The 27,088-nt window shown below is 45.7% G+C and overlaps 2 protein-coding genes across 4 annotated transcripts in view; one reads left to right on the top strand and one right to left on the bottom strand.

Moving 5' to 3' along the window:
* The window catches only part of LOC134968822 (transmembrane protein 263-A-like), a 358,912-nt gene extending 351,673 nt beyond the window's left edge, over positions 1 to 7,239 (top strand). Inside the window, exon 3 of the mRNA XM_063944329.1 lies at positions 454 to 7,239. Coding sequence (XP_063800399.1) covers positions 454 to 728 — 275 coding nt within the window. The 3' untranslated portion in view covers positions 729 to 7,239. The remainder of the gene's footprint in view (positions 1 to 453) is intronic.
* Positions 7,240 to 8,775: 1,536 nt separating this feature from the next.
* CHST1 (carbohydrate sulfotransferase 1) overlaps positions 8,776 to 27,088 on the bottom strand; it is a 281,686-nt gene continuing 263,373 nt past the window's right edge. For all 3 annotated transcript variants that reach the window (XM_063944328.1, XM_063944326.1, XM_063944327.1), the window contains one exon: positions 8,776 to 10,869. In XM_063944328.1, coding sequence (XP_063800398.1) covers positions 9,556 to 10,818 — 1,263 coding nt within the window. In that variant the 5' untranslated portion in view covers positions 10,819 to 10,869 and the 3' untranslated portion in view covers positions 8,776 to 9,555. The remainder of the gene's footprint in view (positions 10,870 to 27,088) is intronic.

Genomic DNA, 27,088 nt, shown 5'->3' with positions numbered 1-27,088 from the left:
TTAAAGTCCCCTTCACCACCACACCATTTCCCGAATGGACCTGGTCTCACCTGGGGATTCACACCATTTCCCGAATGGACCCAGTCTCACCTGGGGGTCCACCACCGATCGTTAGGACAGGTGTGGCACATGAAAGATCATTTTCTTTAGTTTTGCTCCTTACTGCGAAGAACGAGTGGGGCTCGTCCTCCGCAGTCCTGCTTGTATACCTGGAGGATGAGTCCCACTTGTCCTCCACAGCAAAAGGCTTAAACTTATCTTCTTATGTACAGTTGTTGGGGACGCAGATAAGCACTTTCTCTGTTAGTTCTTCTAGAATGTAGCAGAGAGAACTTGGTGATCCACTGGATTCTTCTACTTGATGCCAGTGTTGTTATGTGTGTTTCATTGCACCTTTTATTTGAATAAGAATATGATGATAATAAAGTTTATACTGTCTGTTTTCTATTCCAGATTCTGCCAAGGACAACCCAGACCCACCAGCTGGGGTAATCTGGAGAGTAACAGGAGGACTATACAGCATGACCCGCGGGGCTGTGGGAGCCACCCTAGGAAGTGTTGCATGGGTGGGCAGTAGAAGCCTAGAGCTGACGAAGACCGCAGTTACCAGCGTGCCAGCTGCCGGTGTGGGACTGGTTAAAGGAGGAGTGTGGGCAGTGACTGGTGGAGTTGGAGCTGTTGCCAGCAGGGTCTCCTTTGCCCCCAAGAAAAAGGACAAATTTGATTAAACAAAGTACACAGCCCCTTCTCAGAATCCGCTTGTGTCCCATCAGTTACCAGCAGTTGGAGGCTTTCTCTGTACCTTTCTTCAGGACCCAGTTATCATCTGTTGATCACCACCCTTTCGGTCCAGAGCAGAAGATAAGCCTCTTAGTTTCCCCCATGCATTGTAATATATAAGTACCAGCTATCGTGGAGGAAGAACAATGCCTGTCACTCAAGAAGCCGTATAGAGCCTGTTATGTTACATGCGCAGTGCAGGGTGTAGTAAATAGTTTATCTAAAATAAAATGATCTCATGCAGGGTTTAACACCAGTGTAGGTCAGCATTAGGCTGCAGTGTTCCCTAGCATGCTGATTACTTCTAGATAAGGATATCTTGTGCTACTACTGTAGGTGAGTGTAAGTAGTAAATACAGGGAGCATTCATTTACAATATTGAAACTTTATCTCAATTTCCTTAAGAAGTTGCATTTCTGCTACCTATTCTGAGTCAGTTGCATCTGCAAATCTTGAGCTGCCACTCTCCTCTTGGCTAGCACTCCCTCACCATTGGCTACCAGTCCCTCCCCTTGGCTGTCACTAATTTTCTATTGGCTGCCACTCCTACCAAGGCTTCCACTCCCACCCCATTGGCTACCACTCCCTCCCAAGGCTGCCACTGCCTCCCCATTGGCTACCACTCCCTCCCAAGGCCTCCCCTGCATACCACTTTCTCCACTTGGCTGCCACTGCCTCCCCTTGGCTGCCACTGCCTCCCCTTGGCTGCCGCCTCCCCTGGCTACCACTGTCTCCCCTTGGCTGCCACTGCCTCCCCTGGCTACCACTCTCTCCCCTTGGCTGCCACTGCCTCCCCTGGCTACCACTCTCTCCCCTTGGCTGCCACTGCTTCCCCTGGCTACCACTCTCTCCTTGGCTGCCACTGCCTCCCCTGGCTACCACTCTCTCCCCTTGGCTTCAACTGGCTCTCCTGGCTACCACTCTCTTCCCTTGGTTGCCACTGCCTCCCCTGGCTACCACTCTCTTCCCTTGGTTGCCACTGCCTCCCCTGGCTACCACTCTCTCCCCTTGGCTGCCACTGCCTCCCCTGGCTACCACTCTCTCCCCTTGGCTGCCACTGCCTCCCCTGGCTACCACTCTCTCCCCTTGGCTGCCACTGCCTCCTCTGGCTACCACTCTCTCCCCTTGGCTGACAATGCCTCCCAGTCTCTCCACTTAGCTGCCGCTGCCTCCCCTGGCTACCACTCTCTCATCTTGGCTGACAATGCCTCCCAGTCTCTCCACTTAGCTGCCGCTGCCTCCCCTGGCTACCACTCTCTCCCCTTGGCTACCACTCTCGCCCTCCCAAGGCTGCTACTGCCTCCCCTGGCTACCACTCCTCCCCCTTGATATTCCTGGCTGAGATGAGGCGTGAAAAATTCAAAAAATCACAGCACACAATGGAAATATATTGAAGTTAATGGCTGGAATGTGCTGCTAATAAGTACCCAAGAGACTAGGGGCATCTAAATTGCTCCACGAAGTAGATGCAAATATGTTGTCTTTATTTATTTTAAATTTCCACACCAACAAATATATGTGCAGGCTTCCCCTCCCCCAATTGTGCATGGATCAGTCTTTATTTCTGTAGAACCAGGGTTCTGTGCAGTGTAGAGGTGACTTTGTAAGCGCTGCTCCTGCGGTTCTCATGCATTTGGATAATTAGTTGTGTTTTCCACATCTGCAATGAATTGGACGCAGTTGTCATTCGTTGCTCTGCAGTCATCCCTATCAACCTCACACTTACACCAAGGTCAGGGCCCTTCAGTAGGCTACTTTTGAGACTTTTTGGCAGGCCATGCTTATATTAACTTTTGAGTTCATGCCAAGAACACATATACTTCCATTGCAGCTGTGGTCACATGCACGCCAACATCCAGTGAGTACAAGCCCATTCGAGCGCCAGTCTCAGCAGCCTAGTCGCAGACGAAGAAAAAAATCACAAGGTGAGACAGTAAAAAGTCTTAACTCTCAACTGACTCTGAATAAAGCCCATTGTGTGGTTTGGAGACGTTCTTTTAAAAAAAAAAAAAAAAAACATTGCAGGGACATTCCATAATTCAGCATTTTAGCTCCCCACCTGCACATCCAACAACTTAACTGAAAAGTGAGGGCAGAATAACCTTATGAGGAGACACTAGACACATTTTAAATATTGGAGAAGGTCTTGCCAGCGTCACACGGCGTTCTACCCAGAGAATAGAGGGGTGGTTTGAAATGGGAAAGTAAAGCTGTTCTTGAAAACGGAGAAAAAACACAGTTTTTACTGCACTGTGCGCCTAATTTGTTTATACGCAATGACCAATGTGCACCCATCTGAGAGATTATTGTCAAACTGCACACGTGCCGTTATCGTAATGCGCATGTGCGAGGGTTCCGCTGCAATCCCGCTCACACTGAGAACTTTGTTGTAGAGTGATTGACAGGTAGTGACCGTTTGGAGGTGGTAGCGGGGAGTTTAAGGGGAGTGGTGGGTTCCTGCTGATGGCTGCGTGATCGTATGTGCAAAAACATGGCGTCTTTGATGGGATGCGTCCAGGCGGTCATGTGATCGATGCCGAAATCCCGACACCACTTAGGAGACAGGTGCTGGATCACCGACTTGCGACGTCCCAAAGATGAGTATTGAGGGTTAGGGACCATAGCCGTCACCCCCCCCCAAGGGTTAGTGTGTGGGGGAGGGGGGTGGGGGGGAGAAATACATACCTCCTCCAAAGTAGGGATCTTCAGTGTCAGTCATGTGACTGGCGGCATCCCGTCCCTTGGGATTTCATATGTCTGAGTCGCTACTGCTGTGGCCAGTCTGTGTAGCCATAGACCAACCCTTAGCTTCGATGTTCTCCGTAATTGCGTATAGTCCGCTAATATGGATGCAATAGCAGTGACAGTGTATTATGGGAGGTGATGTAGTTCAGCAACAGCCTGAGGGTGGAAACTGCCTGGGGCGATTCAGTTGCAGGTGATGACCCACACAGGTGTGCAGGATGACTGGCGATGTTGGCCTTCCATATTCTGCCCTGTTGTGCCCAGCTGAGCATTGCGTCCCGAAGTTGTGGAGAAATGAAGACGGACCTAAGACTCCAGTTTGCATGTGACAATTTAGCAACTGATTAAAAACAAAGGAGAGCAAAGGATCTGCAGCCCAAGATTCTAGAAGAACTCATCATTCTGACAGTCCACCCGTTACCGATTCGGTTTCTCAATAATTTCTATGTAACAGAAAAGTTACAACTAACTGGATCAGACAATGGCTGGTAATAACTTCTCTGATCTCCCTTGTGTCTTAATCAGCAGTGACGTTGACTTTTTTCACATTGAATGTATGGGATCACTTTCATTTATTTTTCCCTCATTGCCGTCTTTATTAAATTGTCAACTTCTATTAATATTGCCGCTAGTTCACCAATATCATGTCTAACAGACAGCTTGATGCTGCGATGATTGCAAATGAGGACCTAGAGCCAAGTAGCATTCTGTACCCACACAGCAGCCGGCCTTCGTTTGCTCATCCGTTTGCTCTAAGAAAGGACTAGGGGCCTTATTCAGGTTTGTTAGCAAACTAAACAAAAACACACTAATGGGCAAAACCATGTGCACTGCAGGTGGGGCAGATGTAACATGTGCAGAGATAGTTAGATTTGGGTGGGGTGTGTTTAAACTGAAATCTAAATTGCAGTGTAGAAATAAAGCAGTCAGTATTTATCCTGCACAGAAACAATATAACCCACCCAAATCTAACTCTCTCTGCACATGTTACATCTGTCCCACCCACAGTGCAGCATGGTGTTGCCCAGTTGCTTGCGTTTTTGGTTTGCTAACGAACCTGAATAACCCCCTTGATTAGTGTACCCATGCAGCCTGAGCATAGAGGTAGTCCCAACAGCTTGCATTGCAGCATTTTAGTATTGGGCTCGCTTGTTGTGCCACGGTTCCCCAGTATATAGGGGATGTAGTTATGTAGTATGGCCCCCAGTATATAGGGGATGTCATTATGAGACCGGCGGTTGGGATCCCGGTGGTCAGCATACCGACGCCAGAATGCAGACGGGGCCGAGGACTATTCCCACTCCTCCTGGGTATCCACGACACCCATGGAGTGGGAACAGAACCTGTGGCGAGCGCAGTGACCATGAGGCTTCATTGCGATCGCCCCCTTCCCCGCACCAAGCCCCCCTCCCCCCCAGCGCCATTCTTGTGGTCGGAATCTGGAACACCGGTCTCGAATACCTAACGCGTATATACTGTATATAGGGGAGACCTAAGGAGAGCCAGCCAGACCCATAGGCAGGACATACTGTATGTGCTGTCATTAGAAAACTGTTGCAGACGGATGGGTGATTTATCTTTGCAAGAAGCCTTTATAGGATTATGTAGGCAATAACTTCAAATTGAATGGAGAAGGCCTTTCACTTAGAATACCTGAGTAATGTAATTCAGACTTCTGATAATTCTACATCAGAGATGTCCAGCTGATGACCTATGGGCCATATTCATTTTTTATTCATTTGCTGACATTATAGTACTGTATAATATGCTGTCATGTTTTTAATATTGCTCTGTGCACAGTTATAATACATGAGTGGTCCTTCTCGGGTACATACTTTGGTGATTATTAGCACCTAGATGAAAGGGTCAGTTTGAATGTTTCCTCTGTCATCTTTAACACGATGCCTATGCACATACATCACGCATATGTTTAGCCACGTCGGGCTGCGTATAGTCACATCCGTGGGCACTCGTGTCGTGATCTTCTTACCACGATGCGTACACATGGCAGGTAAGATGACAGAGAACCCATCTGTAATAAATCTGTCATTAATTTATTGCATTGGACAAGTATAGGGTGACTTTAATGGACTGACGAAACTTTGTCAGAGTGGCGTGCGTCTTTTCTGATTCCGTAAGTAAAAATATGAATTAGTCATGATATAGCCTAGTAGACTCTAGTACACCTGAGAGCTTGTGCATTAAAACCTATAGCTGTACTCTTTAAATATTTTCTCTGTCTATTTGGGGTAAATGTAATAGTCTGCGAGATGAAGGCATCTCCGTGACTCCGGCGAGCCAGCCCAATTTTTTTTTTAAAGCGGCAGTCATTTAAAAGGCAAAACCGTCTTGACTTTTAAATTATTGTCGTGTTAAACAATCGGGCCATCTCGCTGGAATCGGGTTGATTCCTTCATCTCGCCGGCGGTTATTTTTCACCCATAGAGGAGTATTCAATCTGAATTTTCGACAGGGCGGAAAGACAGCGCTTTTCACAGATAACCGACACTTTTCGACACTTCAATATTCAATTGAAGTGCCGGTTTTTCACCCTGTCGAAAATTCCGAAATGTCGAGAAAAACATATATGAGCAGAATCTCTGCTCATCCGTGTGTTTTTCACCCCGCCGCGGTCGAAAACGGGTCCATTTTCGACCATTCATTTTCGGCCATAAGAGTGGATGAAAATGAATGGTCGGAATCAGAGGGGAAACGGGCGGAAACCGACCTCAATAGAATACTGAAGTGTCGGATCCTTAGTGTCGGAGAGGATCCGACACTAATTGAATAATCCCCTTAGGGGGAGATGTATACAGCAATGTAAAGACTGGAGAAGTTGCCCATAGCAACCAGCTTTGTGGTAGTATTTACCAGGCACATTCTATAAAATATGTAGAAGCTGATTGGTTTCTATGGGCGACGTCTCCTCTGGTGTGCGTCTACACTCTTTATACTGCGTGATATTTCTCTTCCGTAGTGTTGTTCTTAAATATAGAGGGTAGTAATTAAAATGTTGGCTGTGGGTTCCCCTTGAGTTGTCTTGCAGAATTGCCTGACGTTCTGGAGTATCAGCAGCTTTTGCCTCAAGTCATCAAGCTGCTGTCCGCTCTCTGCCAAGTGCTGAAAGGTCCGTGCAGGGAAAGCATACTCTGAAACATGGCTGAGGATAATGGTCATTTCTGTAATACAGCTAAGTGGGTTGAAGGCCACGTCGGCTTGTCGGAAACCTATAAGCTGACAAGGTGGTCTCTTGCCTTCTGTTCGCCTGTCACCCAGGGCCATGAATCTTCTAGGTCAAGGTGACCTTCTGCTATGTTCTTGCAGCTATCACCGCAAGCTTGACTTGCATTGTTACTAGAAGTCGTCCTGCCCACCTTAAAAGAACAGGTAAAGATATGTTTGTCCTAGATAATGTATGTTAGGATGAGCCAGACGTGTAGAACAATGGCTGCAATAAACGGGTGGAATCTATTCTCATGACCCCTGCCCTCCGCTAAGTTAGCTCCATCTTGCATAGCCTTTTTATTCCTACTACATGAATATCCACAGAGACTGGAGGCCCTGAATGCTGGAGAAGAAGAGCCAGTAGCGCCTTTGTTCCCTCTGTAGTCACTATTATGCACTGTTCTAAGTATGTTTTGTTGCATCCTATTCAGCCGCTTATGGGAAATATTCTGTTACTCTGTATTTTATGCAAATAAAGGAGAAAATAACTGGGCTGTGTTCAGTGTTCCTGCAAAGCTTGTTATCTTCTGGGTGAGGGGGCTTTTGTCAAGGGACCGGCTTTCTTTGTCGGATGACAGATTTGTCTGTCAGCTGTCTCTTCAAAGATCAGATTTTCATTTAAAGATGATCCGTAAGTAGAGAAATACTGATTCCATTCTAACTTTTGCTTCCCGTTTTTAAGGAATTGTCACTATTGTACCTTAAGCCCTGGTTGTGCTGTTTTTCTTTTCTTTTTACCGTTAACTCAGTTTGGGCCTGATTCATAATTGCACGCTATTCAGATATTCACGCAGTTGAGCGATTGTGGTCTGCGCAGGTGTTACTGTTGCAGTGTGCACGTGTGGCGATTGAATTGCGATTACGGCCTTTTGTGGGAGGTAACAGGAGTGGTGTAAAAACTGCAGGAGTGTCTGAACCGTTTTTGTGCCATGTGTATCAGCCTCTGACTCCATACACAGTAAATATGTGTCGGGCTTCTCAGTTGCAGCGGCCATTCTGAGTGACTATAGACTTATTCTGGGTGTCGATGTTTCCTGTGGGCATCTCTATACATATCTTGGCAGCTGTAACCAGCGGCGACTCCTACTTACGCCTGGTAGAGGGGCTGTGGCTACCCCCATGCCCGAAGAGTATATGAGACAGCCAGTTCCCGGTCCCAGCACCTGTGCAATGAATCCAGCAGTTGCCGGAATCGGCGCATGTGCAGACACTGCAGTGCAACTGCATATGTGCAATCCCCTGGCTTCTATGGACTGCAGGAACTGCAGCCCATAGATGCCGGATTGGACTGTGCGAAAGGCAGGGAGTGGTTTGCTACAAGAAGCACACTCTCTGCTAATCGCAGCCAGGTCTGGCAGTCCTGGATGGAGGAACACCTCCCAGTGGGACTGCCTTGTGTGTCTGTGACTGGAGACAAAATGGGGATTAACCCCCACGGACTGCATCTGGCTTCATTGACACTGATCGGGTGGTGGATTTTACCTGGGGGGGTTGCAGTCAAGCAGCCTATAGGTAAAATCCGCTACTGGCTGTAGCATATTTTCGCACATCCTCTAAGTCAAAAGCATTTATGTACAGCTATGAATCAGGCCCTTTGTTGCCAGGGTGATCGAAACTGATTTTTTTATTGAAAAATTGAGCTGATCCATTAGACACAGCGGGGTGGATGCAAAGTTGGCTGAAATCTAAAATGCGTTCATTAAAAAAAGCCACCGCTGTGAATATATGCAAAGTTGCAACTATCGCAGGATGCATGCAGGTGGGCACATGCACCTGGTTTATGCCAGGCAGGTGTCACATCTGTTTGCTCCTATATTTTTAACCTTTTGATTCGCTTGCGAAATACGCATTCGCTGTTAGGCTTCAATAACCTTACAAAACCTTTCTAAAAAAAAAATTGTTTAAACGCACACACAAATAAAACAACAAAGTGCCTCTTCGGGTTCGATCCTTCGGCCATTCATGGGGATTCCATTTCTGGCCTATATTTTCAACCCCTCTGCATTGATGAAACTTTATCATCACTGAGGATTCCCCCGTTTATTTTTGAAATGTCACACACATAAATCCAAGGTATTCTAGACAAAGCTCCAGGGTTTTGTTTTGTTTTCTTTTTAACCTCTACTGTTCAAGAGCGAAAAAGACACATTCATCTTCAATGCAGACCTCTTTATAAACATTTATAAATATTACAACATGATTCAAAAACTTGTGCAAATGCCCTCACCCTACAGCGTACCCAGAACGACAGGAACAATTGTATATACTTCAGAAGAATATACCTTGTGTTTTGGTTTTTTGTAAACATTGTAACACCCTCTACAGCCGCATAAGCTTTGTACATTGTGTGAGCTGGGGCTGAAATTTGTCTTTGTACACTTCTCGTTTACAGAAGTTAGTCTGCCAGGATTATGCCCGCTGATGAGAAACCCACGCCTCTTCATAATATGTCCTTTTGGTAACATCAATTTAAGGCTATCCTCACATAACACAAATAAGACGCTCGTACTGCATTGCTAACAATTTCTGACAATAAAGAGCTGTACGGGCTTAACAGCCATCTCTAGTATTAAACGCCACTATGAAAACAGCTTCAAGTCTTGCGGAGGCATAATTCCCAATTTTGTTTCATGTGCTTTATTACTCCACCCTTTGTAGTGCAACTTGCTTTCCCGAGAGAAACAAGAAGGGGGAAGGTCTCCTAAAAAAATATATTGTTTTGTTTTCTTCCTCAATTTGTCTCTGAACACGTGTGTGTGTCCTTTGTAATACCTTTGCCACCTGTAGTTACCATTAAATAGACCATCACAAAAAAGGCATAAAAGATCTGTCCTCAATCAGGGTATAGGAAAGATTTCTCAAGTCCTGGGACGAGCCCACAGTCTTGTAGCCCAGTTGGATAAGAACCTGCCTACAGGCATTCTGTGTGAACTCTACAATATCATATGACAAAGTCAGTCTCCAGCTTTCAGCTGTGGCTGCCGAGTTCCTGACCGTGCCATATTTGTGTTTGGCTGAGGACTGGTCACCTCGGGTGTTATTCAGAATCCACCTCTCCACATTCGCATCCAGTGGAATACCCACAAAGTCATAGATCTCCTCCATCTTTTTCATGGGGTTCCTAGCCAGATCTTCGTACCTCAAGAGCATGTAGCGTCCCTTCAGCCACAGTGGCCGGCTAAACCCAGTAGATACGGAGTTTAAGAAGTCCTCACAAACGGTGGTCAACTGAGTGGAGTCTAAATTGTATGGTCTGCGACCGGTAGCCCTCCAGATCCTCCACAACCTGTAAGTGTCCCTGAATGTCTCACTGCGAGAAGCTAGTATGCCTCTTGGGTCCCTTACCAACTGGATCACTTTTAAATTCAGCCTGGGATCCTCCACCAAAGCTCGTAGATCATTAACCTCAGGCACACGGACTGTTTTAATAGCCACGTGCCCATGGTCCTTGCAAGACTCCATGGCCAGTGTCAAATTCAAGCTCCCACATTTCTTAACACAGTCTCCTTCCTCTAAGTAAATATCAGTAGGTCCTAGAGCATCACAGACTGGGAGAGCGCAGAGGGCTTTGCTTGCCCCTCTTCTGAATAGTCTATCAGTAGTGTGGTTAACTGGCTGTGGCTTGATATAGTTTTCCATAAAATAGAGGTCACAGTCATACAGACTTCTTAATAGGTCTCTACTTGCACCCAACATAACTCTCCTGTCGGCAGGGCTTTTACTCTGAGTCATTTTGGGGATCAAGGTGTACTGAACATGATAAAGTGGCTCAAATAAGTAGAAGACGTCAGAGTGCTGATTGAAGAGCTGTCCAACGAAGGAAGACCCACTGCGGGTGGTGGCCAGTATGAGAATATGTGTCTTCCTTGAAATATTAGTGCTTACCGGCTGTCCATCTTCGCACAGACGATCAGGATAGTCTGTGGGGTCCTGCCCAGGGCTGCAGTTGTTTGGGTTGGGAATTGGGCACATGTGAAAGGATTTGGTGGTGAAGGTTCGGATGGCTGTGTACTGAATAGCAATTGAGGCTAGCGCTAATAAGAGGACAGCCTTCCAAGAACATTGCATGGCTGGAAACCGTCATTGAGCCTTCTCCCGGGATTCTGTTGTTGTCTGTACCTACAGGAAGGATACAGAAATAGATTTCAATGCACAATTTCTTTGTCTGGTAGCTGTCAGTGACAGAAAAGGTAAGACTCAGGGTCTCAGGAGGAAATTCACAACAAAAAACCTTAACTAAATCATAGAAGAGTGATTGACGTACATTTTCTTTTGTATATTACATGGCATGTGATAATAACTGATAGACTATAATAGAGTATTTTAAAAGAGAGCTTTATAATGACTCTTCCTACAGCAACAAAACCCCAACTATATGATTGCTTTCATTCCACATCTTGGTTATTTTACTAAGCGTCGGTTCTAAAACCCTGTGGTTCTGATCATGTTTATGCCCAAGATTTAAAAGGACAATGCTTATACTAGCCGTGTTTTGACAGTAATAGCAGTGCCTTTTTAAATGTTGGGCATAAACTCAATCGGAAGTGCCAACTCATGGTAAATAAACTGCCTGGTATGAGTTAATATAACAGATATTGACCTGGGTTTAGTATGAAATACCTACAATCAAAATCCTGACACGGTCAAAATACAGACAACAATTGACCTACGGTCAAAATCCCGACAAGGTCAAAATACCTACATTTAAAATACCGACGAGGTCAAAATACGACATTTAAAATGTTGACAGGTTAAAAAGTCGACACATCTTTTCCATTGGATTTTGTTTATGTCGGCATGGACACCATATAAGTGTACCGCATCTGCTTGTTTGGCTCGCTGCGCCTGCCATGCTGCGCTCAGCGCACTATTATATTCCCCTCCAGGTCCACTGGGATGGTAAAGTATGAATAAGTCGGTTTCAATGAAAAAATCATGAAAAACTCATGTCGACTTTTTGACCTGTGGACATTTTAAATATCGGTATTTTGACCTTCTCAGTAATTGAAACATCTGTATTTTGTCCTTGTCGGGATTTTGATTTAGGTAAATTGACTGCATCCCATTGACCCACCTATTTTCTTTAGGGTGGCTGGATGCCCTTGTATCAATACTCTTGAAAGAGTTTTCTTTTATATTGGGTTGCAGTATAAGTTTTGGAGGCATCATTATATATTTCTTGTGAAAACCTGTCTGCAACTTTTTACGTTTTATCTTTATGTCTTTGGCTGTTTTTTTGTTTTGTTTTTTTTTAGCTCGTATGTTTCTTGTCTGTTCGGGGTTAGGCCTTACATGCCGCTGTTTGCCGATACATCTTCTGATGAATTAACTGTTTTCTTGTGACTACTGTCTTCACTTCTGTTGTTACGTATGGTAGACAATTGATTAACATATTTCTGACATTTCAAGGCTGCCCTCCTATAACTCAATCTTCCCTTTCCAAAATCTCTCTGTGGGGAAGATCTAAATGGTTATTACTACAAAGCAGGTGAACACAATTGCGTTTCAGCACTGAAGCACATTCCCAAAGAGAGAGTTTCCTGATCACTGAGCTATGTCCTTGTACATATGATGACAAAGGAAGGCCAGGAGTGCTGTGCAAAGAGGGGTGTTCCAAAGCCTCTCTGCTCACTACAAGACATCATGTATAATGTGACTGTGGTTGCCAGGGTTCTAACATGCCTAAACAACCAGAGTGATAACTTTTTTTTTAAACACCTCGAAACTTTATTGAATTGTAACTTTAAAAGTCATCATATAGTAAAGGAAACGTAACCCTTTTTTTATTTATTTTTTATTTTGAACAAAATGTTTTGTAATGTTTGTATTTACAGTTACACACGAGAGAGCTATCACATTGTATGCTGGGCCAAAAGAAAACATAGTCAAATTAGAAGGAAAAATCCCATAATACCTCAATCGAATGACCACCCAATTACATTTAATTATGTATTTCTTTGACACTGGGTTAACCTCGGTTTACACAGCAGGAAGAGATCTATAAATCCATACTGATCAGGTCTCATCCTGGACATGTAATGGGATGCTTTCTGTACTTTACCAATGCACTTTGCCCGGTACAAAGACAGACTGACATAAGTGCCACATGTAACCGGGGAAACCTGTCTACTGAAATATGAACTGAGCGCAATGCAGATATTGGCGCACTTGAGCGATTATTTGCTACTGCGCAAATTTATCTGGAAACTGTTAGGGTACATGAGTTGCCCTGGCTGTACACACAAAGGGGGCATTGCTTACGGGATCGCTGGTATCAGCAATGGAGTAGTCAAGAGATGGGCATTCCTGGGAGTGTTATGGGAGTGCCGTGGGCATGTCAGTGGTAGCGAGCGGCTGCTCTTCCACAGAGGCTGTGAGACACTTCGTCTGCCCTAGGCTACTGCAAGTGCCGTTTGCGATGGTGCTGAGTGGGGTCACCCCTGCAAAACTCCTACTGAGTGAAGCGGAGGCAGGGCTGGGTGTGGGCAGGCTCTCTGTTGGGGCTGATGTTTCCTTTCCACAGACACTGCAGATGCCAGTGATCTGACCACAGTAACAGATTGTCTGAGAATGGGAAGCAGTTTACTGCTGGGATCATCAGGGCCATTGGAATTCTGGGGGGAGATGTACCAAACCTTGGGGGGGGGAGCTAAAGTACCATCTGATCAGCTTGTACCTGTTATGTTACAGGCTGTGTTTGAAAAATGAGTTAGAAGCTGACGGGTTGATACTTTATCTCTGTACACTTTATCTCTCTCCAAGGTTTGATACATCTTCCCCAGCTGCCTTACAAATGTAGCCCCCTTATTCCCCCAGATGCCAACCTTGACTGCAGCATACTCCTATTTTACGCTATTTCATAAGAAACTGTGGACATAATAGGAGGAGTTAGTCCATGTGTAGCTTGCAACACTCTGTCCCATCAAGGGCTTATAACCTGATAATGTATACTTCTTACTCTTCTAAAGGCAAGGGGGTGGGTGGAAGGCAGAAGAGTGTGGCCCCCCTATTTGAATTTTGGACTCTGCTGCAGCCCCACCTCTGTAACTGCCACTAGCAAGGAAGGCCAGGAACAGAGCATTTTGTGCCAAAGGGAATGGGTCATGTTGGAGGGGGATGTAGTGAAGATCCCGTACCCAACACGTTGGTGGGTATGTAAGTACTGTAGTTGAGCAATACTCCGTAGAGTGGCTCAGGTGCCAACTCCCCCCCCCCCCCATACATGCCCTGCCCACTCTTCCTAATTACCAGACCCTCACTTCTTCTTGTTACAGGCTAGTGTCTGCCTCATCCACAGTGAGTTTCCAGAGGACTGGGGAAATTTGTCAATACTTCTAAAGAGATGTTGCATATAGACCCTCATTCCGAGTTGTTCGCTCGCAAGCTGCTTTTAGCAGCTTTACACACGCTAAGCCGCCGCCTACTGGGAGTGAATCTTAGCTTCTTAAAATTGCGAACGAAAGATTCGCTATATTGCGAAAAGACATATCTGTGCATTTTCTGAGTAGCTCGAGACTTACTCTGCCAGTGCGATCAGTTCAGTGCTTGTCGTTCCTGGTTTGACGTCACAAACACACCCAGCGTTCGCCCAGACACTCCTCCGTTTCTCCAGCCACTCCCGCGTTTTTCCCAGAAACGGTAGCGTTTTTTCACACACGCCCATAAAACGTCCTGTTTCCGCCCTGAAACACCCACTTCCTGTCAATCACATTACGATCACCAGAACGAAGAAAAAGCCGTGAGTAAAATTCCTAACTGCATAGCAAATTTACTTGGCGCAGTCGCAGTGCGAACATTGCGCATGCGCACTAAGCGGAAAATCGCTGCGATGCGAAGAAATTTACCGAGCGAACAACTCGGAATGACCCCCATAGTAACCAATCAGCTTATAGCAGGAATTTACCAAGTCTATTCTAAAAATGATAGGTAGAATCTGATTGGTTGTTATGGGCAGTATCTCCATTTGCCCACTTCTCTGCTGTTTAGAAGGCATATCAAAGCTTGGTGATATATAAAATGGAGAGAAATAAATGGGGAGATTTATCAAAGCATGGAGAGAGAAAAAGTGGGTAGAGGTAATGTTCCAACTGATGATAGGAGCTTATTGGGACACGGCACACCCCCAGAGTTCACAGTGCGGGGAGAGCCTGGGGGCAGCCCAGCATTTCCAGGAGTGCCCTGGTGTAATGGAAACACCCTGCCCATGAGGCCACACCCCCTTCAGTCTTTAACTACAAAAGTGCTCTCTACTACTGAGATCTGGTGATTGTGGAGGCCATTAAGGTCAGTGTCATACTTGTGGAACCAGCATGAGATACCGTGGGGCAGATGTATTAAGCCTGGAGATGGCATAAGAAAGTGATAAAGCAGTGATAAGTGCAAGGTGATAAAGGCACCAGCCAATCAGCTCCTAGCTGTCAATTTACATATTGGAGCAGATTGACTGGTGCGTTTATCACCTTGCACTTATCACTGGTTTATCACTTCCTTATGCTGTCTCCGGGTTAATACATCTGCCCCCGTGTGCTTTGTGTTATAACGCATTATCCTGCTGGAAGAAGCCATTAGAAGATGGGTAATCTGCGGCCATAAAAGGATGCGCTTGGTCTGCAGCAATACTCTGGTAGGCTGCGGCCTTTAAACAACACTCAGCTTACTTGATATTAATTAGATGTTACATTGTTATTGCATAACATTCTCTGTAACCTCAAGAGACATTTATTCATGGAAATTTGGCACCGACAATCATTTCACAGTCAAACTAACTTTTTTTCCCCCATTCTGGTGTTTGATCTTAACAACAGCTGAACCTCTTGTTCATGTTGGCAACTACTTTAAGTTGCTGCCACACAATTGACTAATCATATATTTGCATTAACCAACATGGGGACAAATGCACCTAATAAAGTGGCCACATAGCACAAAATTTGCTCAATTTGGGACAAAATGTGCCTACAGCCAACTCTGCGTCCACTCATCTGCGCATATTGGGGGTAGTTCCAAGTTGATCGCAGCAGGAAATTTTTTAGCAGTTGGGCAAAACCATGTGTACTGCAGGGGGGGCAGATATAACATTTGCAGAGAGAGTTAGATTTGGGTGGGTTATATTGTTTCTGTGCAGGGTAAATACTGGCTGCTTTATTTTTACACTGCATTTTAGATTGCAGATTGAACTCACCACACCCAAATCTATCTCTCTTTGCATATGTTATATCTGCCCCCCCTGCAGTGCACATGGTTTTGCCCAACTGCTAAAAAAAATTCCTGCTGCGATCAACTTGGAATTACCCCCATTGTTGTGGCACAGATCTGCCTAAATGTCTACTGAGCACATACCAAAGTGGATGTCCCCTTCCTGCATCGGTCACATGACTGGCGGCATTCCGTCCATCGCATAGTCACAGAGCGCTGGGCATGCCCACTGTGTGGTAAAAACGGAGTGTGGCTCACAGGAAGGGCATTTCCTGCGAGGTCATGCCCACTATAGCCAGGCACGCCCCCTTTCTGGCTTTGTGACCCTATTTCATGCTTGCGCTAAGGTGACCTGTTTTGTCTACCTTATTTCCACAACCAATGCATAAGATTACTTTTAGGATTGGTGAACGTTGGGTAGTACAACTGATGTCCCTCAAGATCTCTAACCCAGTCCCATCATACTGTCATAATATCCCTGAGGTGTTCTAGGGGTTATAGGGGGCATATTGTTTGTTTTTTGCGGTGTGGTGGGCATCTAAAATGAGGAGGTAGAAGTGCCTGTAGATGGTGATAGTCTACTGACTGTGAAGATAGATCCCTGATTATGACCGTCACACAGACTAGAGGAAAGTCATTACCCTGTTCTATGGGGGTCATTCCGACCCGTTCGCACACAGCGGTTCATCGCTGCAGTGCGAATGGGTCGGAATTGCACATGCACGGCTGCCACATTGCGCACATGCGGCGTTGCCCGGCGACGGCAGCGCCCACAATGAAGAAGAAAGTGGTCGCGATCGCAAGAAGATTGACAGCCGGGAGGCGTCCGGGGCGTCTACTCACCGTTTTCCAGGCGTGGAGATCCGAACGCAGGCGTGTCCAGGCGTTTGGAGGGCGGATGTCTGATGTCAAATCCGGGACCTTCATCGCTGGATCGATCGCACAGGGTAAGTAACTACAGGGCTGATCTTGTTTTACACAAAACTTTTTTAGCATAGCACGGCTATGCTAAAATACACTCCCTCATAGGCGGCGTCTAGTTGATCGCACGGGCAGCAAAAAGTTGCTACGTGCGATCAACTCCGAATGACCCCCTATATTTCTTCTACAGCTACTAACATTCAGGTGACTGTGTATATGAGGTCAGTATATCATTTGCAGAGCACTGCCACACATCTGCTCTCTATTCTTAGGTCTAGTTCTGGAGCAGCCACAATACAGACTCTGTACAGCTGCTGTCTGTGGGAGAAGACGCAATCACCCTGCCAACACTGTCTCCGCCAGTAACAGACAGATGCCTACCAATCTACATCACCGGACCCCTTACACACACAGGAGGCCTGTAACCCCACAGCGAGCACCAGTTGTGTAGTACACCATGGGGGTCATTCCGAGTTGTTCGCTCGTTGCCGCTTTTCGCAACGGAGCGATTAAGGCAAAAATGCGCATGGTTCGCAGTTCGCATGCGGTTAGTATTTTAGCACAAAACTTAGTGGAATTACTCACGTCCGAACAAAGATTTTTCATTGTTGAAGTGATCGGAGTGTGATTGACAGGAAGTGGGTGTTTCTGGGCGGAACCTGGCAGTTTTCTGGGAGTGTGCGGAAAAACGCAGGCGTTACAGGGAAAAACGCGGGAGTGTCTGGAGAAACGGGGGAGTGGCTGGGTGTGTGTGTGACGTCAAACCAGGAACGAAACTGACTGAACTGATCGCTATTTGTGAGTAGGTCTGGAGCTACTCAGAAACTGCTAAGAAATTTCTATTCGCAATTCTGCTAATCTTTCGTTCGCTATTCTGCTAAGCTAAGATTCACTCCCAGAGGGCGGCGGCTTAGCGTGTGCAATGCTGCTAAAATCAGCTAGCGAGCGAACAACTCGGAATCACCCCCCATGTGCACACATGCTGGGAGACAGCCATACACAGTATAGCACACATCAACAGCTAGGCTGGGTACTCATCAGACGATAAATCATCCGATATATTGTTCTGACGTGGATCGGAATGATATATTGGCCGTATCGTCTATTGTGTACCACCAATTGCGTGCTTCCACGGGTCATTTGTGGGGTCGTCTCATCAGGCGTGCTGCGTGCCTAATTGGACGATCCTGGCAACGATGGCTTGCATTCGAAATGTGGCCTTGAACAAAATATCACGCGGTCGCGTGATATATCATTCAGTGTGCACAGCCAACCGGTATAGTGTTATATCCATTGTGCCGTCGGACAGGAAACAACGTTTTGATGTGTACCTGACCTTATTCTCATCAACACACTGTGAAATCCTAATCAAAATGTCACACAGATTGCAATTATCCTCCAATTGCCCCTGTAACAGGAACGTGACTCAACTTAAAGTGTTTCCAGCAACTACATGTTGTGGTAGCAGCAATTTTGTAGTCTACACCTGTAATCAGGGCCGCCTAGAGGGGGGAGGAGCAGGTACTAATTACCCTGGCCTGGCTTGTTGGAGGGGCCCGAGTCCGCCAACACACACATACACACACCAGCCTCTCTCACTGGCCCAGCTGCACGTGGCTGAAGTTAGCTGCTGGGTGCTGGACTGCAGTGAGGCCAGAGCATCCACCCTGCTTGTACGGGTGGAGGGGGCGTTTACACTGATCACACACACCCTTCTTGATTTACCCCTGGCTGATGGGCTCAATGCATTTCCCCCTGCCTGGCATGCAGCAATGCTACAAATACTTTTTTCTTTTCCATTTTTCTGAAGGAGGCGTGGCTACACCTTCCGCTGGTAAGCAGGGATGGACTGGCCATCTGACACTAATGCACACCTAGGCTCTGTACATCACACCTGCCTCTGTATATCACACCTGTATGTGTACATCACACCTGTCTCTGTATATCACACCTGTATGTGTACATCACACCTGTATGTGTACATCACACCTGCCTCTGTATATCACACCTGTATGTGTACATCACACTTGTCTCTGTATATCACACCTGTATGTGTACATCACACCTGTCTCTGTATATCACACCTGTATGTGTACATCACAACTGCCTCTGTATATCACACCTGTATGTGTACATCACACCTGCCTCTATATATCACACCTGTATGTGTACATCACACCTGTATGTGTACATCACACCTGTATGTGTACATCACACCTGCCTCTGTATATCACACCTGTATGTGTACATCACACCTGCCTCTGTATATCACACCTGTATGTGTACATCACACCTGTCTCTGTATATCACACCTGTATGTGTACATCACACCTGCCTCTGTATATCACACCTGTATGTGTACATCACACCTGCCTCTGTATATCACACCTGTATGTGTACATCACAACTGCCTCTGTATATCACACCTGTATGTGTACATCACACCTGTCTCTATATATCACACCTGTATGTGTACATCACACCTGTATGTGTACATCACACCTGTCTCTGTATATCACACCTGTATGTGTACATCACACCTGTCTCTGTATATCACACCTGTATGTGTACATCACACCTGCCTCTGTATATCACACCTGTATGTGTTGACAATGCTAAATTCCTTTGTCGTATAAACAACCCTTTATGAAGCTAAGAACACTGTACGCTGTTTACTTAAGAAGTACCGTAATGGTACGCTAGTTGCGTAACGATCGCTCAGCCGTAGGCGAGACGCTCAAGCGTCACGTTCGCTCACGGCCCAGGGATCACAGGACACGTTATTGGCTATGACTAGAGTAATGATTCGCTATGGCGTAGCTTACGCTCGAGACCACGAGGAGGTCACCAGCGGCGCAGACGCTCACAACGCTATACCTTAATGTTTAAACCTTATACCAAAGAAATACACAGAATACCTTAATGTGAGTACAGGGTGTAAGTGCAACCTTGTGTAACCTGACTAACTACAAAGCTGCTTGAGCGTCACCGACGCTCAAGTGAACACTTAACACTATAGGAAATACACAGATGCTGGTTTAGGTTCCAAAGCCTATTAACTGTATTATATCTAATATACTTGTAAAAGGGGATAACAGTACAAATGATACACTACAATATAACAGAGACTTCCTAACCACAGAACTAAACAATAAATATAAAAAGACAATACTGCACTGACCTAAATGCAATACAATACAATACTATCTAATACAATACAATACTAGCCTAGTCTAGGGGAGATATGAGAGAACAGAACAGAGAGAGAGAGAGAGAGAGATGAGATGAGAGAAATTGGCTCACAGAAAGACAATGATTACGGAGAGAAACTTACGCACAAAGGGTATGATCGCCTGCGCCTCGATATCCAGCTCCCGGCTATCAGCAGATAACCGTTGATGAGAGAGTGAGAGCTGGATGTGGTCGGCCTGCCTATTTATGCCCCACACACAATGCAATCTCCTGGTCCTACAATCCCATTGTCCATTGGCCGAAGGAATTCGGCCCTGCATCATAACAAAAGGTCATAGGGTGATTCATACAGCTGGGCTGTGACGATTTCCAACAGCTCAGGTGGGTGGGAAACTGGGTTTCCCGCCGCATACCTGAGTATGTGTAAATAATAGAAATGGACATAAACTTCTTATGTCCATAACTATTCGCACGAGCGATTAATACGCTCCAAACCAACACCGGAATATTGTTAATTAAATACTCTTCCGATGGGTACCAAACACTGCTGTATGATTCCTGTTAGACCCTTCGTACGATATAAAGAGGGATTCCTCAGCTCTGGGACATTGTATTTTAACCAAACTTTCAGAATCTATCAAAGGGACCATGATCTATAAACTACATTAATTGTGAAAATATGTAACGAATGAGTCGCACGCTACGACTATATAAACTCTACCGTAAATACGCATACCGCGCCTGCGAGTGCACGCTATTGCGGGTATGCGCCTCCACGGGAGAGCGTACGCACGCGCAGCGCGGACCAGTGTGCGGTGCAAATATGGCAACGTGCATTGAGACATTTTTCTGACTTTGACAGTCCACCCTTTGGCAGTCAATAATAACTGCCACAAAACATTTAAGGAGAAAAATGCAAGTCAGGGGTTAATTGATTTCCATGGTTGGGTAAGGGAGGAGAGAGGAGAAGGTGTGAAGAGGGTATGACCTAGTGAGATAGCAGAAGCATGTGTGTATGAATCCATGTTTGGGGGGTCATGTATCATCGTGCCGTACGTGTTGTAAATCAAGCTTCGAGGTATTGCGAAGTATACATTTGAATTCCTTCTTATCCTGTGGTACAGGTCTGTGGATGGGCTGTCAAACTCTACCGAGCTCATTTCTGCTGTGGTTGTAACAAAATGGGGATGCACATTTTAGTTGATGATACATGAATGGGGGAGGTATGTGGTTGCTGATATCTGTGTCTGTATTCCCTATCGACTATGTGTGTCGTTACCTGAGGGTTGTAGAGATGAAGATAAAGAACACTTACGAAAAATGCAATGATATTCTATGTCAGGGAAATGTACATCTGTTGTTGAAGTTGTGTTCGGTATCTGTTGAGAGTCGTCTTCTTTGCGCTGTTTTGCTCCTTAGGCATGAGCAACAAGCTTTGTCAGTGCCATCAGATTTACAAAAATGTTGGGCTAGCGTGAGTTTAAAAATACTAGGGAAACTGGGGATCCATGGCAAAGTTCATCAAGTGTCCATATTTAAAGTTGTCAAATCTTCTTCTTTGGTCAATCCGTTGTCTGTATACATCTCGTCTCGTCAGCTTCCTCGTCCAAGGGGGTCTTTGTATCTTGGAGAAAAGCAGAAAAACAGGTGAAAGAAACGGACCGTATAATCGCATTTTCATCACATTCTGGTTTCTATCATTGGGTCATAAATCAAATCCAGGTTAATTACAGTTTCCTCGCTCCTCAAGCTCATCACTCTTGTACTTTGTTTGCACCTCATTAAAGCCTGCCCGCATCTAAATATCAATCCAATCGATATAACGACACCCAAGATACATAGTAGAAACTTTCCAACATCCATTATGACTCCTTGAGCCCAGTCCCCCAAACCGGAGAACCAATTTCGCGGGTTCAACCATGATACCCAACCAGTCAGCTCATTACCTACAGCAGCAAGGGTGAGATTGTGTTTTCGACGAAATTCCCACTTCAATTGGAGAATATCATCCATCTTTTGATCTATGACCTCTACCGGATCCTCGGTGCTATTTGTGATATACGTGCAACACTTTATGCCGTACTGTGTTGCCAATGTAACACAATATCCGCCTGTTACTGCTGTAAGATAATTAAGAACCATCCTATGCTGAACTAGTTCTGTTTTATAAGCTTGAAGTTCTCTTCCAGTGTATCTAAACGTGTCATCATACATTTCAGTGATATTATCTAACAAATTGGCGAGTGCGGAAATGTATTTATAATTCATCACACCTCGAGCGGTGCGAGTGAAATCTAACGCTACCAGAACCTGAATCCCGGTGGATTCATGGATAAGATCAGAGGCCGGATGCTCTAACCTTTCTGACAGTTGTCTTTTAACTCGGTGCTCGTAATGAGTGTGAGTATAAGGAGCTTGGGCACCACGGTGTATGTCCTTCATTTTGTCATGTGTAACAGTCATCACTTCAGGCAATACTTTTCCAATATAACACAATCCTTCAGAGTTTGGGGCAAGCCACTTGTACGCCTTTCTCCCGCATATGAAATATGCATCATCGGGGAGAACATATGGGACGGAGAAGGACATGACCATGTTACAAACCTTCCAGGTGAAATCTCCTGACCCTAATTCTTCCATCTGCCTAATGCACGTATCGGTTTGTACGATATGTGCACAGTATCCTGGTGATACCTCTCCAACTCTAGTAATCCTATTTCCTAAGGTATATCGATACCGGAAAGATTTTCCTCTACTGGCTATGTGGCGTACGAGCTCTGTATCTGTAGGCATTCTATCTGCTCTGTGTGAAAAGGTCATGGTGTGGTTACTCCATGACACTTCCCAATTTCCCGGTTTTCTAGGATTGGAGATGTTAAAACATAAGAGGGACCTATCCACATGGTATTGGTGGAGCTTCAAACTAGGAGGGCTGGAGATGTTAAACCTCCGGTCCACCGGTCTCCCACCACTTAGCTCAAGTACCTCCCCTAACGTTAAAGGAAATGGTACTAGCCCTGATTTGCTGTGACCCTGAGGTACTTGAGAGCATACCCAACAATCTGTTTGGTTTAACACGTTACCCACTAAGGAGTGATAGTCACTCAATGGATGCCGGTCTATATGGATATTAAAACTAGATTGGCATTTCTTTATGCATCCATCTTCAACCAGATTATCACAGAGCCTACAGATACAATTTTCTTCAGCTAACAATCCATCACAATTTCTTCTATCGGATCGTTTTCTGATACTCGCCTTTGCTTGTTGGTTTGGTTGATCTTGGAAAACTACGCCTCCATCATCATAATCGGAACCCATTCCAGAACCTCTTTCGACCTCTATGGTACTCTCGCCGGAACAGACTGCTCTGGTCAACATCATGGTTAACATCAAAATCCGGATCACAGTCTCTTGGGGCAAGTCCATCTTTGAGGAGGAAATAGAGAAGAATGAGAAGGGGGAAAAAGAAATTTTAAGGGAGAGGGGCTGGGAAGTGGAGAAAAACAATAAAAGGGAGAAGGGAGTCGACAACTGCTTTCGATCTTCAAGGCTCAGGTGCCGCCTCAGTCCTCCTGGAACAGACACTCCAGTGATACAACCTCTACCGTCTGTTCCTTATCACGGGACTTCTCTGGATCAGCAACCTTTTTGCAGTGGGATGAATGGACCCAAGTCTCTCTCTCAGCAACCTTCAATGCTGTGGTGCTGGTCAATAAGACCTGGTATGGTCCTTCCCATCTATCAATAAGACAACCTGAGCGTAGAAAATTTCGTATCATTACATAATCCCCAGGTTCAATGTCATGACAATTACTATCTGGTAAATCAGGAATCACCAACTTCAGATTATCATTTTGATTCCTCAACTGTTTACTCATGTTAATCAAGTATTTTACAGTTACTTCATTGTTACATTTCAAATCATCCTGAGGGTTAATCATGACATGCGGTTGTCGACCAAACAGGATTTCAAAAGGGGACAGGTTAAGAGGGGACCTGGGAGTGGTTCTGATGCTATACAAAACAATGGGTAAAGCTTCTGGCCACGTCAATCCTGTCTCTGCCATTACTTTACTCAATTTATTTTTAATAGTGCTGTTCACTCTTTCGACCTTCGCACTCGCCTGTGGACGGTACGGAGTGTGCAGCTTGCTATCAATACCCATCAATTTACACATTCCTTGAAAGACATCACCGGTAAAATGGGTACCCCTATCACTTTCAATGATTCTAGGGATACCATATCTACATACAAATTCCTGCACAATTTTCTTAGCTGTAAACATAGCGGTATTTGTAGCTGCGGGAAAAGCTTCGACCCAATTCGAGAAAACATCTATACAGACAAGTACATATTTCAAATTTCTACATGGGGGTAATTGAATGAAGTCAATTTGTATTACCTGGAAAGGGCCGCCGGCAGGTGGGATATGGGATGGTTCTGTAGGTATTGCTTTTCCAATATTCTTTCTCAGACAGGTAAGGCATGACATTGCTCTTTTACTCGCATGAGAGGAGAATCCTGGGGCGCACCAGTATGCTCTTACCAATTTGCACATCCCCTCCTTGCCTAGATGAGTCAGCCCGTGAGCTGCTTCAGCCAGACATGGAAGGTATGCCCTGGGGGCCACCGGTTTACCATGTCCATCCGTCCAGAGCCCTGAGGACTCCTGGCCATATCCCTTTGCCCTCCAGACTGCTCTTTCCTGTGTGGAACACAAATTCTGCATCTCACACAACTTCTGTGTGTTGATGGTATTAAATACCATCAACTGTGTGGTGTTTGTCCGTATGGGGGTAGCAGCTGCAAGCTTTGCGGCTTCGTCTGCTCGGCTGTTACCAAGGGATACTGGGTCTTGGCTATATGTATGTGCTTTACATTTGATAACAGCCACTCTGTCGGGTTCCTGTATCGCTGTTAGAAGCCTTTTTATATGAGCTGCATGCGCTATCGGTGTACCAGCCGCCGTCATGAAATTTCTGAGCCGCCATAGGGCTCCGAAATCATGTACTACCCCGAAGGCGTATCTAGAATCGGTGTAGATATTGGCAGACTTACCCTTAGCCAATTCACATGCTCTGGTTAGGGCGACCAGTTCAGCAACCTGGGCTGAGTGAGGTGGGCCTAGCGGTTCCGCTTCTATGGTGTCTTGGTCATCTACGACTGCGTATCCAGTACACAAGTCTCCCGAGTCTGACTGTCTATGACAACTACCGTCCGTGTAGAACGTGAGTTCTGCATCTTCCAGTGGATTGTCACTGATGTCAGGCCTTGCGGTAAAATTTTGGGTCAAATATTCCATACAATCATGTGTATCTTCCTTTGCATTAAATCCTCCTTCCCCATCACTCTCACCTCCCACCCTTTGTGCCTGACCAGGCACACCTGGAAGGAATGTTGCAGGGTTTAATGCGCTGCATCTCCTTATGGTGATGTTTACTGGGGCCATTAATGCCAATTCCCATCTCGTAAACCTTGCTGATGAGACGTGTCTGGTTTGGGCAGAATTCAATAAGGCAGATACCGCATGCGGTGTATGGATTGTGAGGTTGTGGCCTAGCACGACATCTTCGCTTTTTGTCACTAGCAATGCTATCGCAGCAACGCTACGCAAGCATGTGGGGAGGGATCGCGCTACCGTGTCTAGCTGAGCGCTGTAGTATGCAATTGGCCTGCTGGCATCACCGTGTTTTTGTGTTAGTACACCTGCTGCGCACCCAGCACTTTCTGTTCCGTATAGTTCAAAGGGTTTCCCATAGTCTGGCATACCTAGTGCTGGTGCCTGCGTTAGGCATTGCTTGAGTCTCTCAAATGCTGTTTCGGATTCGTCTGTATGCGAAATCCGATCAGGTTTGTTTGAGGAGACCATTTCCTGCAAAGGTAGCGCCAATATGGAAAACCCTGGGATCCAATTACGGCAATACCCACACATTCCTAAAAACGTCCTGATCTGTTGTTGGGTTTGTGGCAGTGTCATGTCTCTAATGGCTTGGATTCTATCAGCGGTCAGGTGTCTCAGTCCTTGTGTTAGACAGTGTCCCAAATATTTTACCTTAGCTTGGCATAATTGCAACTTGTCTTTGGAAACCTTGTGACCTGTGTCTGAAAGATGAAACAGGAGTTGTTTCGTATCCTTCAGAGATGCTTCCAGTGAATCTGAACACAGTAATAAATCGTCCACATACTGTATCAATACTGATCCACTGTCTGGTTGGAAAGACTGTAAACAATCATGCAAAGCCTGAGAAAATATACTTGGACTGTCTATGAAACCTTGGGGTAACCGAGTCCACGTGTATTGGACTCCTCTGTATGTGAATGCAAACAAATATTGGCTGTCAGGGTGCAGAGGTACCGAAAAGAAAGCGGAGCAGAGGTCAATAACAGTGAAAAATTTGGCAGTGGGAGGAATTTGCATTAGGATGACAGCTGGATTTGGCACTACGGGGAACTGACTCTCAACTATTTTGTTAATCCCCCTTAGATCTTGCACTAGCCTGTAACCCCTCCCCCCATTCTTTTTAACAGGGAAGATGGGACTATTTGCTGTGCTGGACGTTCTTACTAGAATGCCCTGTTGTAGCAAGCGCTCTATTACGGGAAAAACTCCTAACTCCACCTCTGGCTTCAGAGGATACTGTGGGATTTTTGGAGCTATCCTACCATCTTTTACTTGTACTACTACTGGAGCTACGTTTGCCATTAATCCAGTGTCCTGTCCATCTTTCGTCCAAAGTGACTCTGGTATCTGAGATGTCATTTCTTCTACTTGGGATGGATTCCTATTTGTCATAATGGAATGTGACATTAATTTTGATGGGGAGTCTAACATGTCTCGTACTTCCTGAGCGTGATTCTCAGGGATGTCCAAGAATACACCTTCAGGAGTACAATAAATGACGCAACCCATTTTACATAGTAAGTCTCTTCCCAGGAGATTAGTTGGTGCCGATGCAGCCAGCAAAAAGGAATGCTTGGTATGCAAAGGCCCTATTGTAATCTCGGCTGGTTTGCTAACAGGGTAGTGCT

The sequence above is a fragment of the Pseudophryne corroboree genome, chromosome 11 (assembly GCF_028390025.1).
Source record: "Pseudophryne corroboree isolate aPseCor3 chromosome 11, aPseCor3.hap2, whole genome shotgun sequence".
Lineage (NCBI taxonomy): Eukaryota > Metazoa > Chordata > Amphibia > Anura > Myobatrachidae > Pseudophryne > Pseudophryne corroboree.
This window is presented reverse-complemented; position numbering and strand designations above follow the sequence as displayed.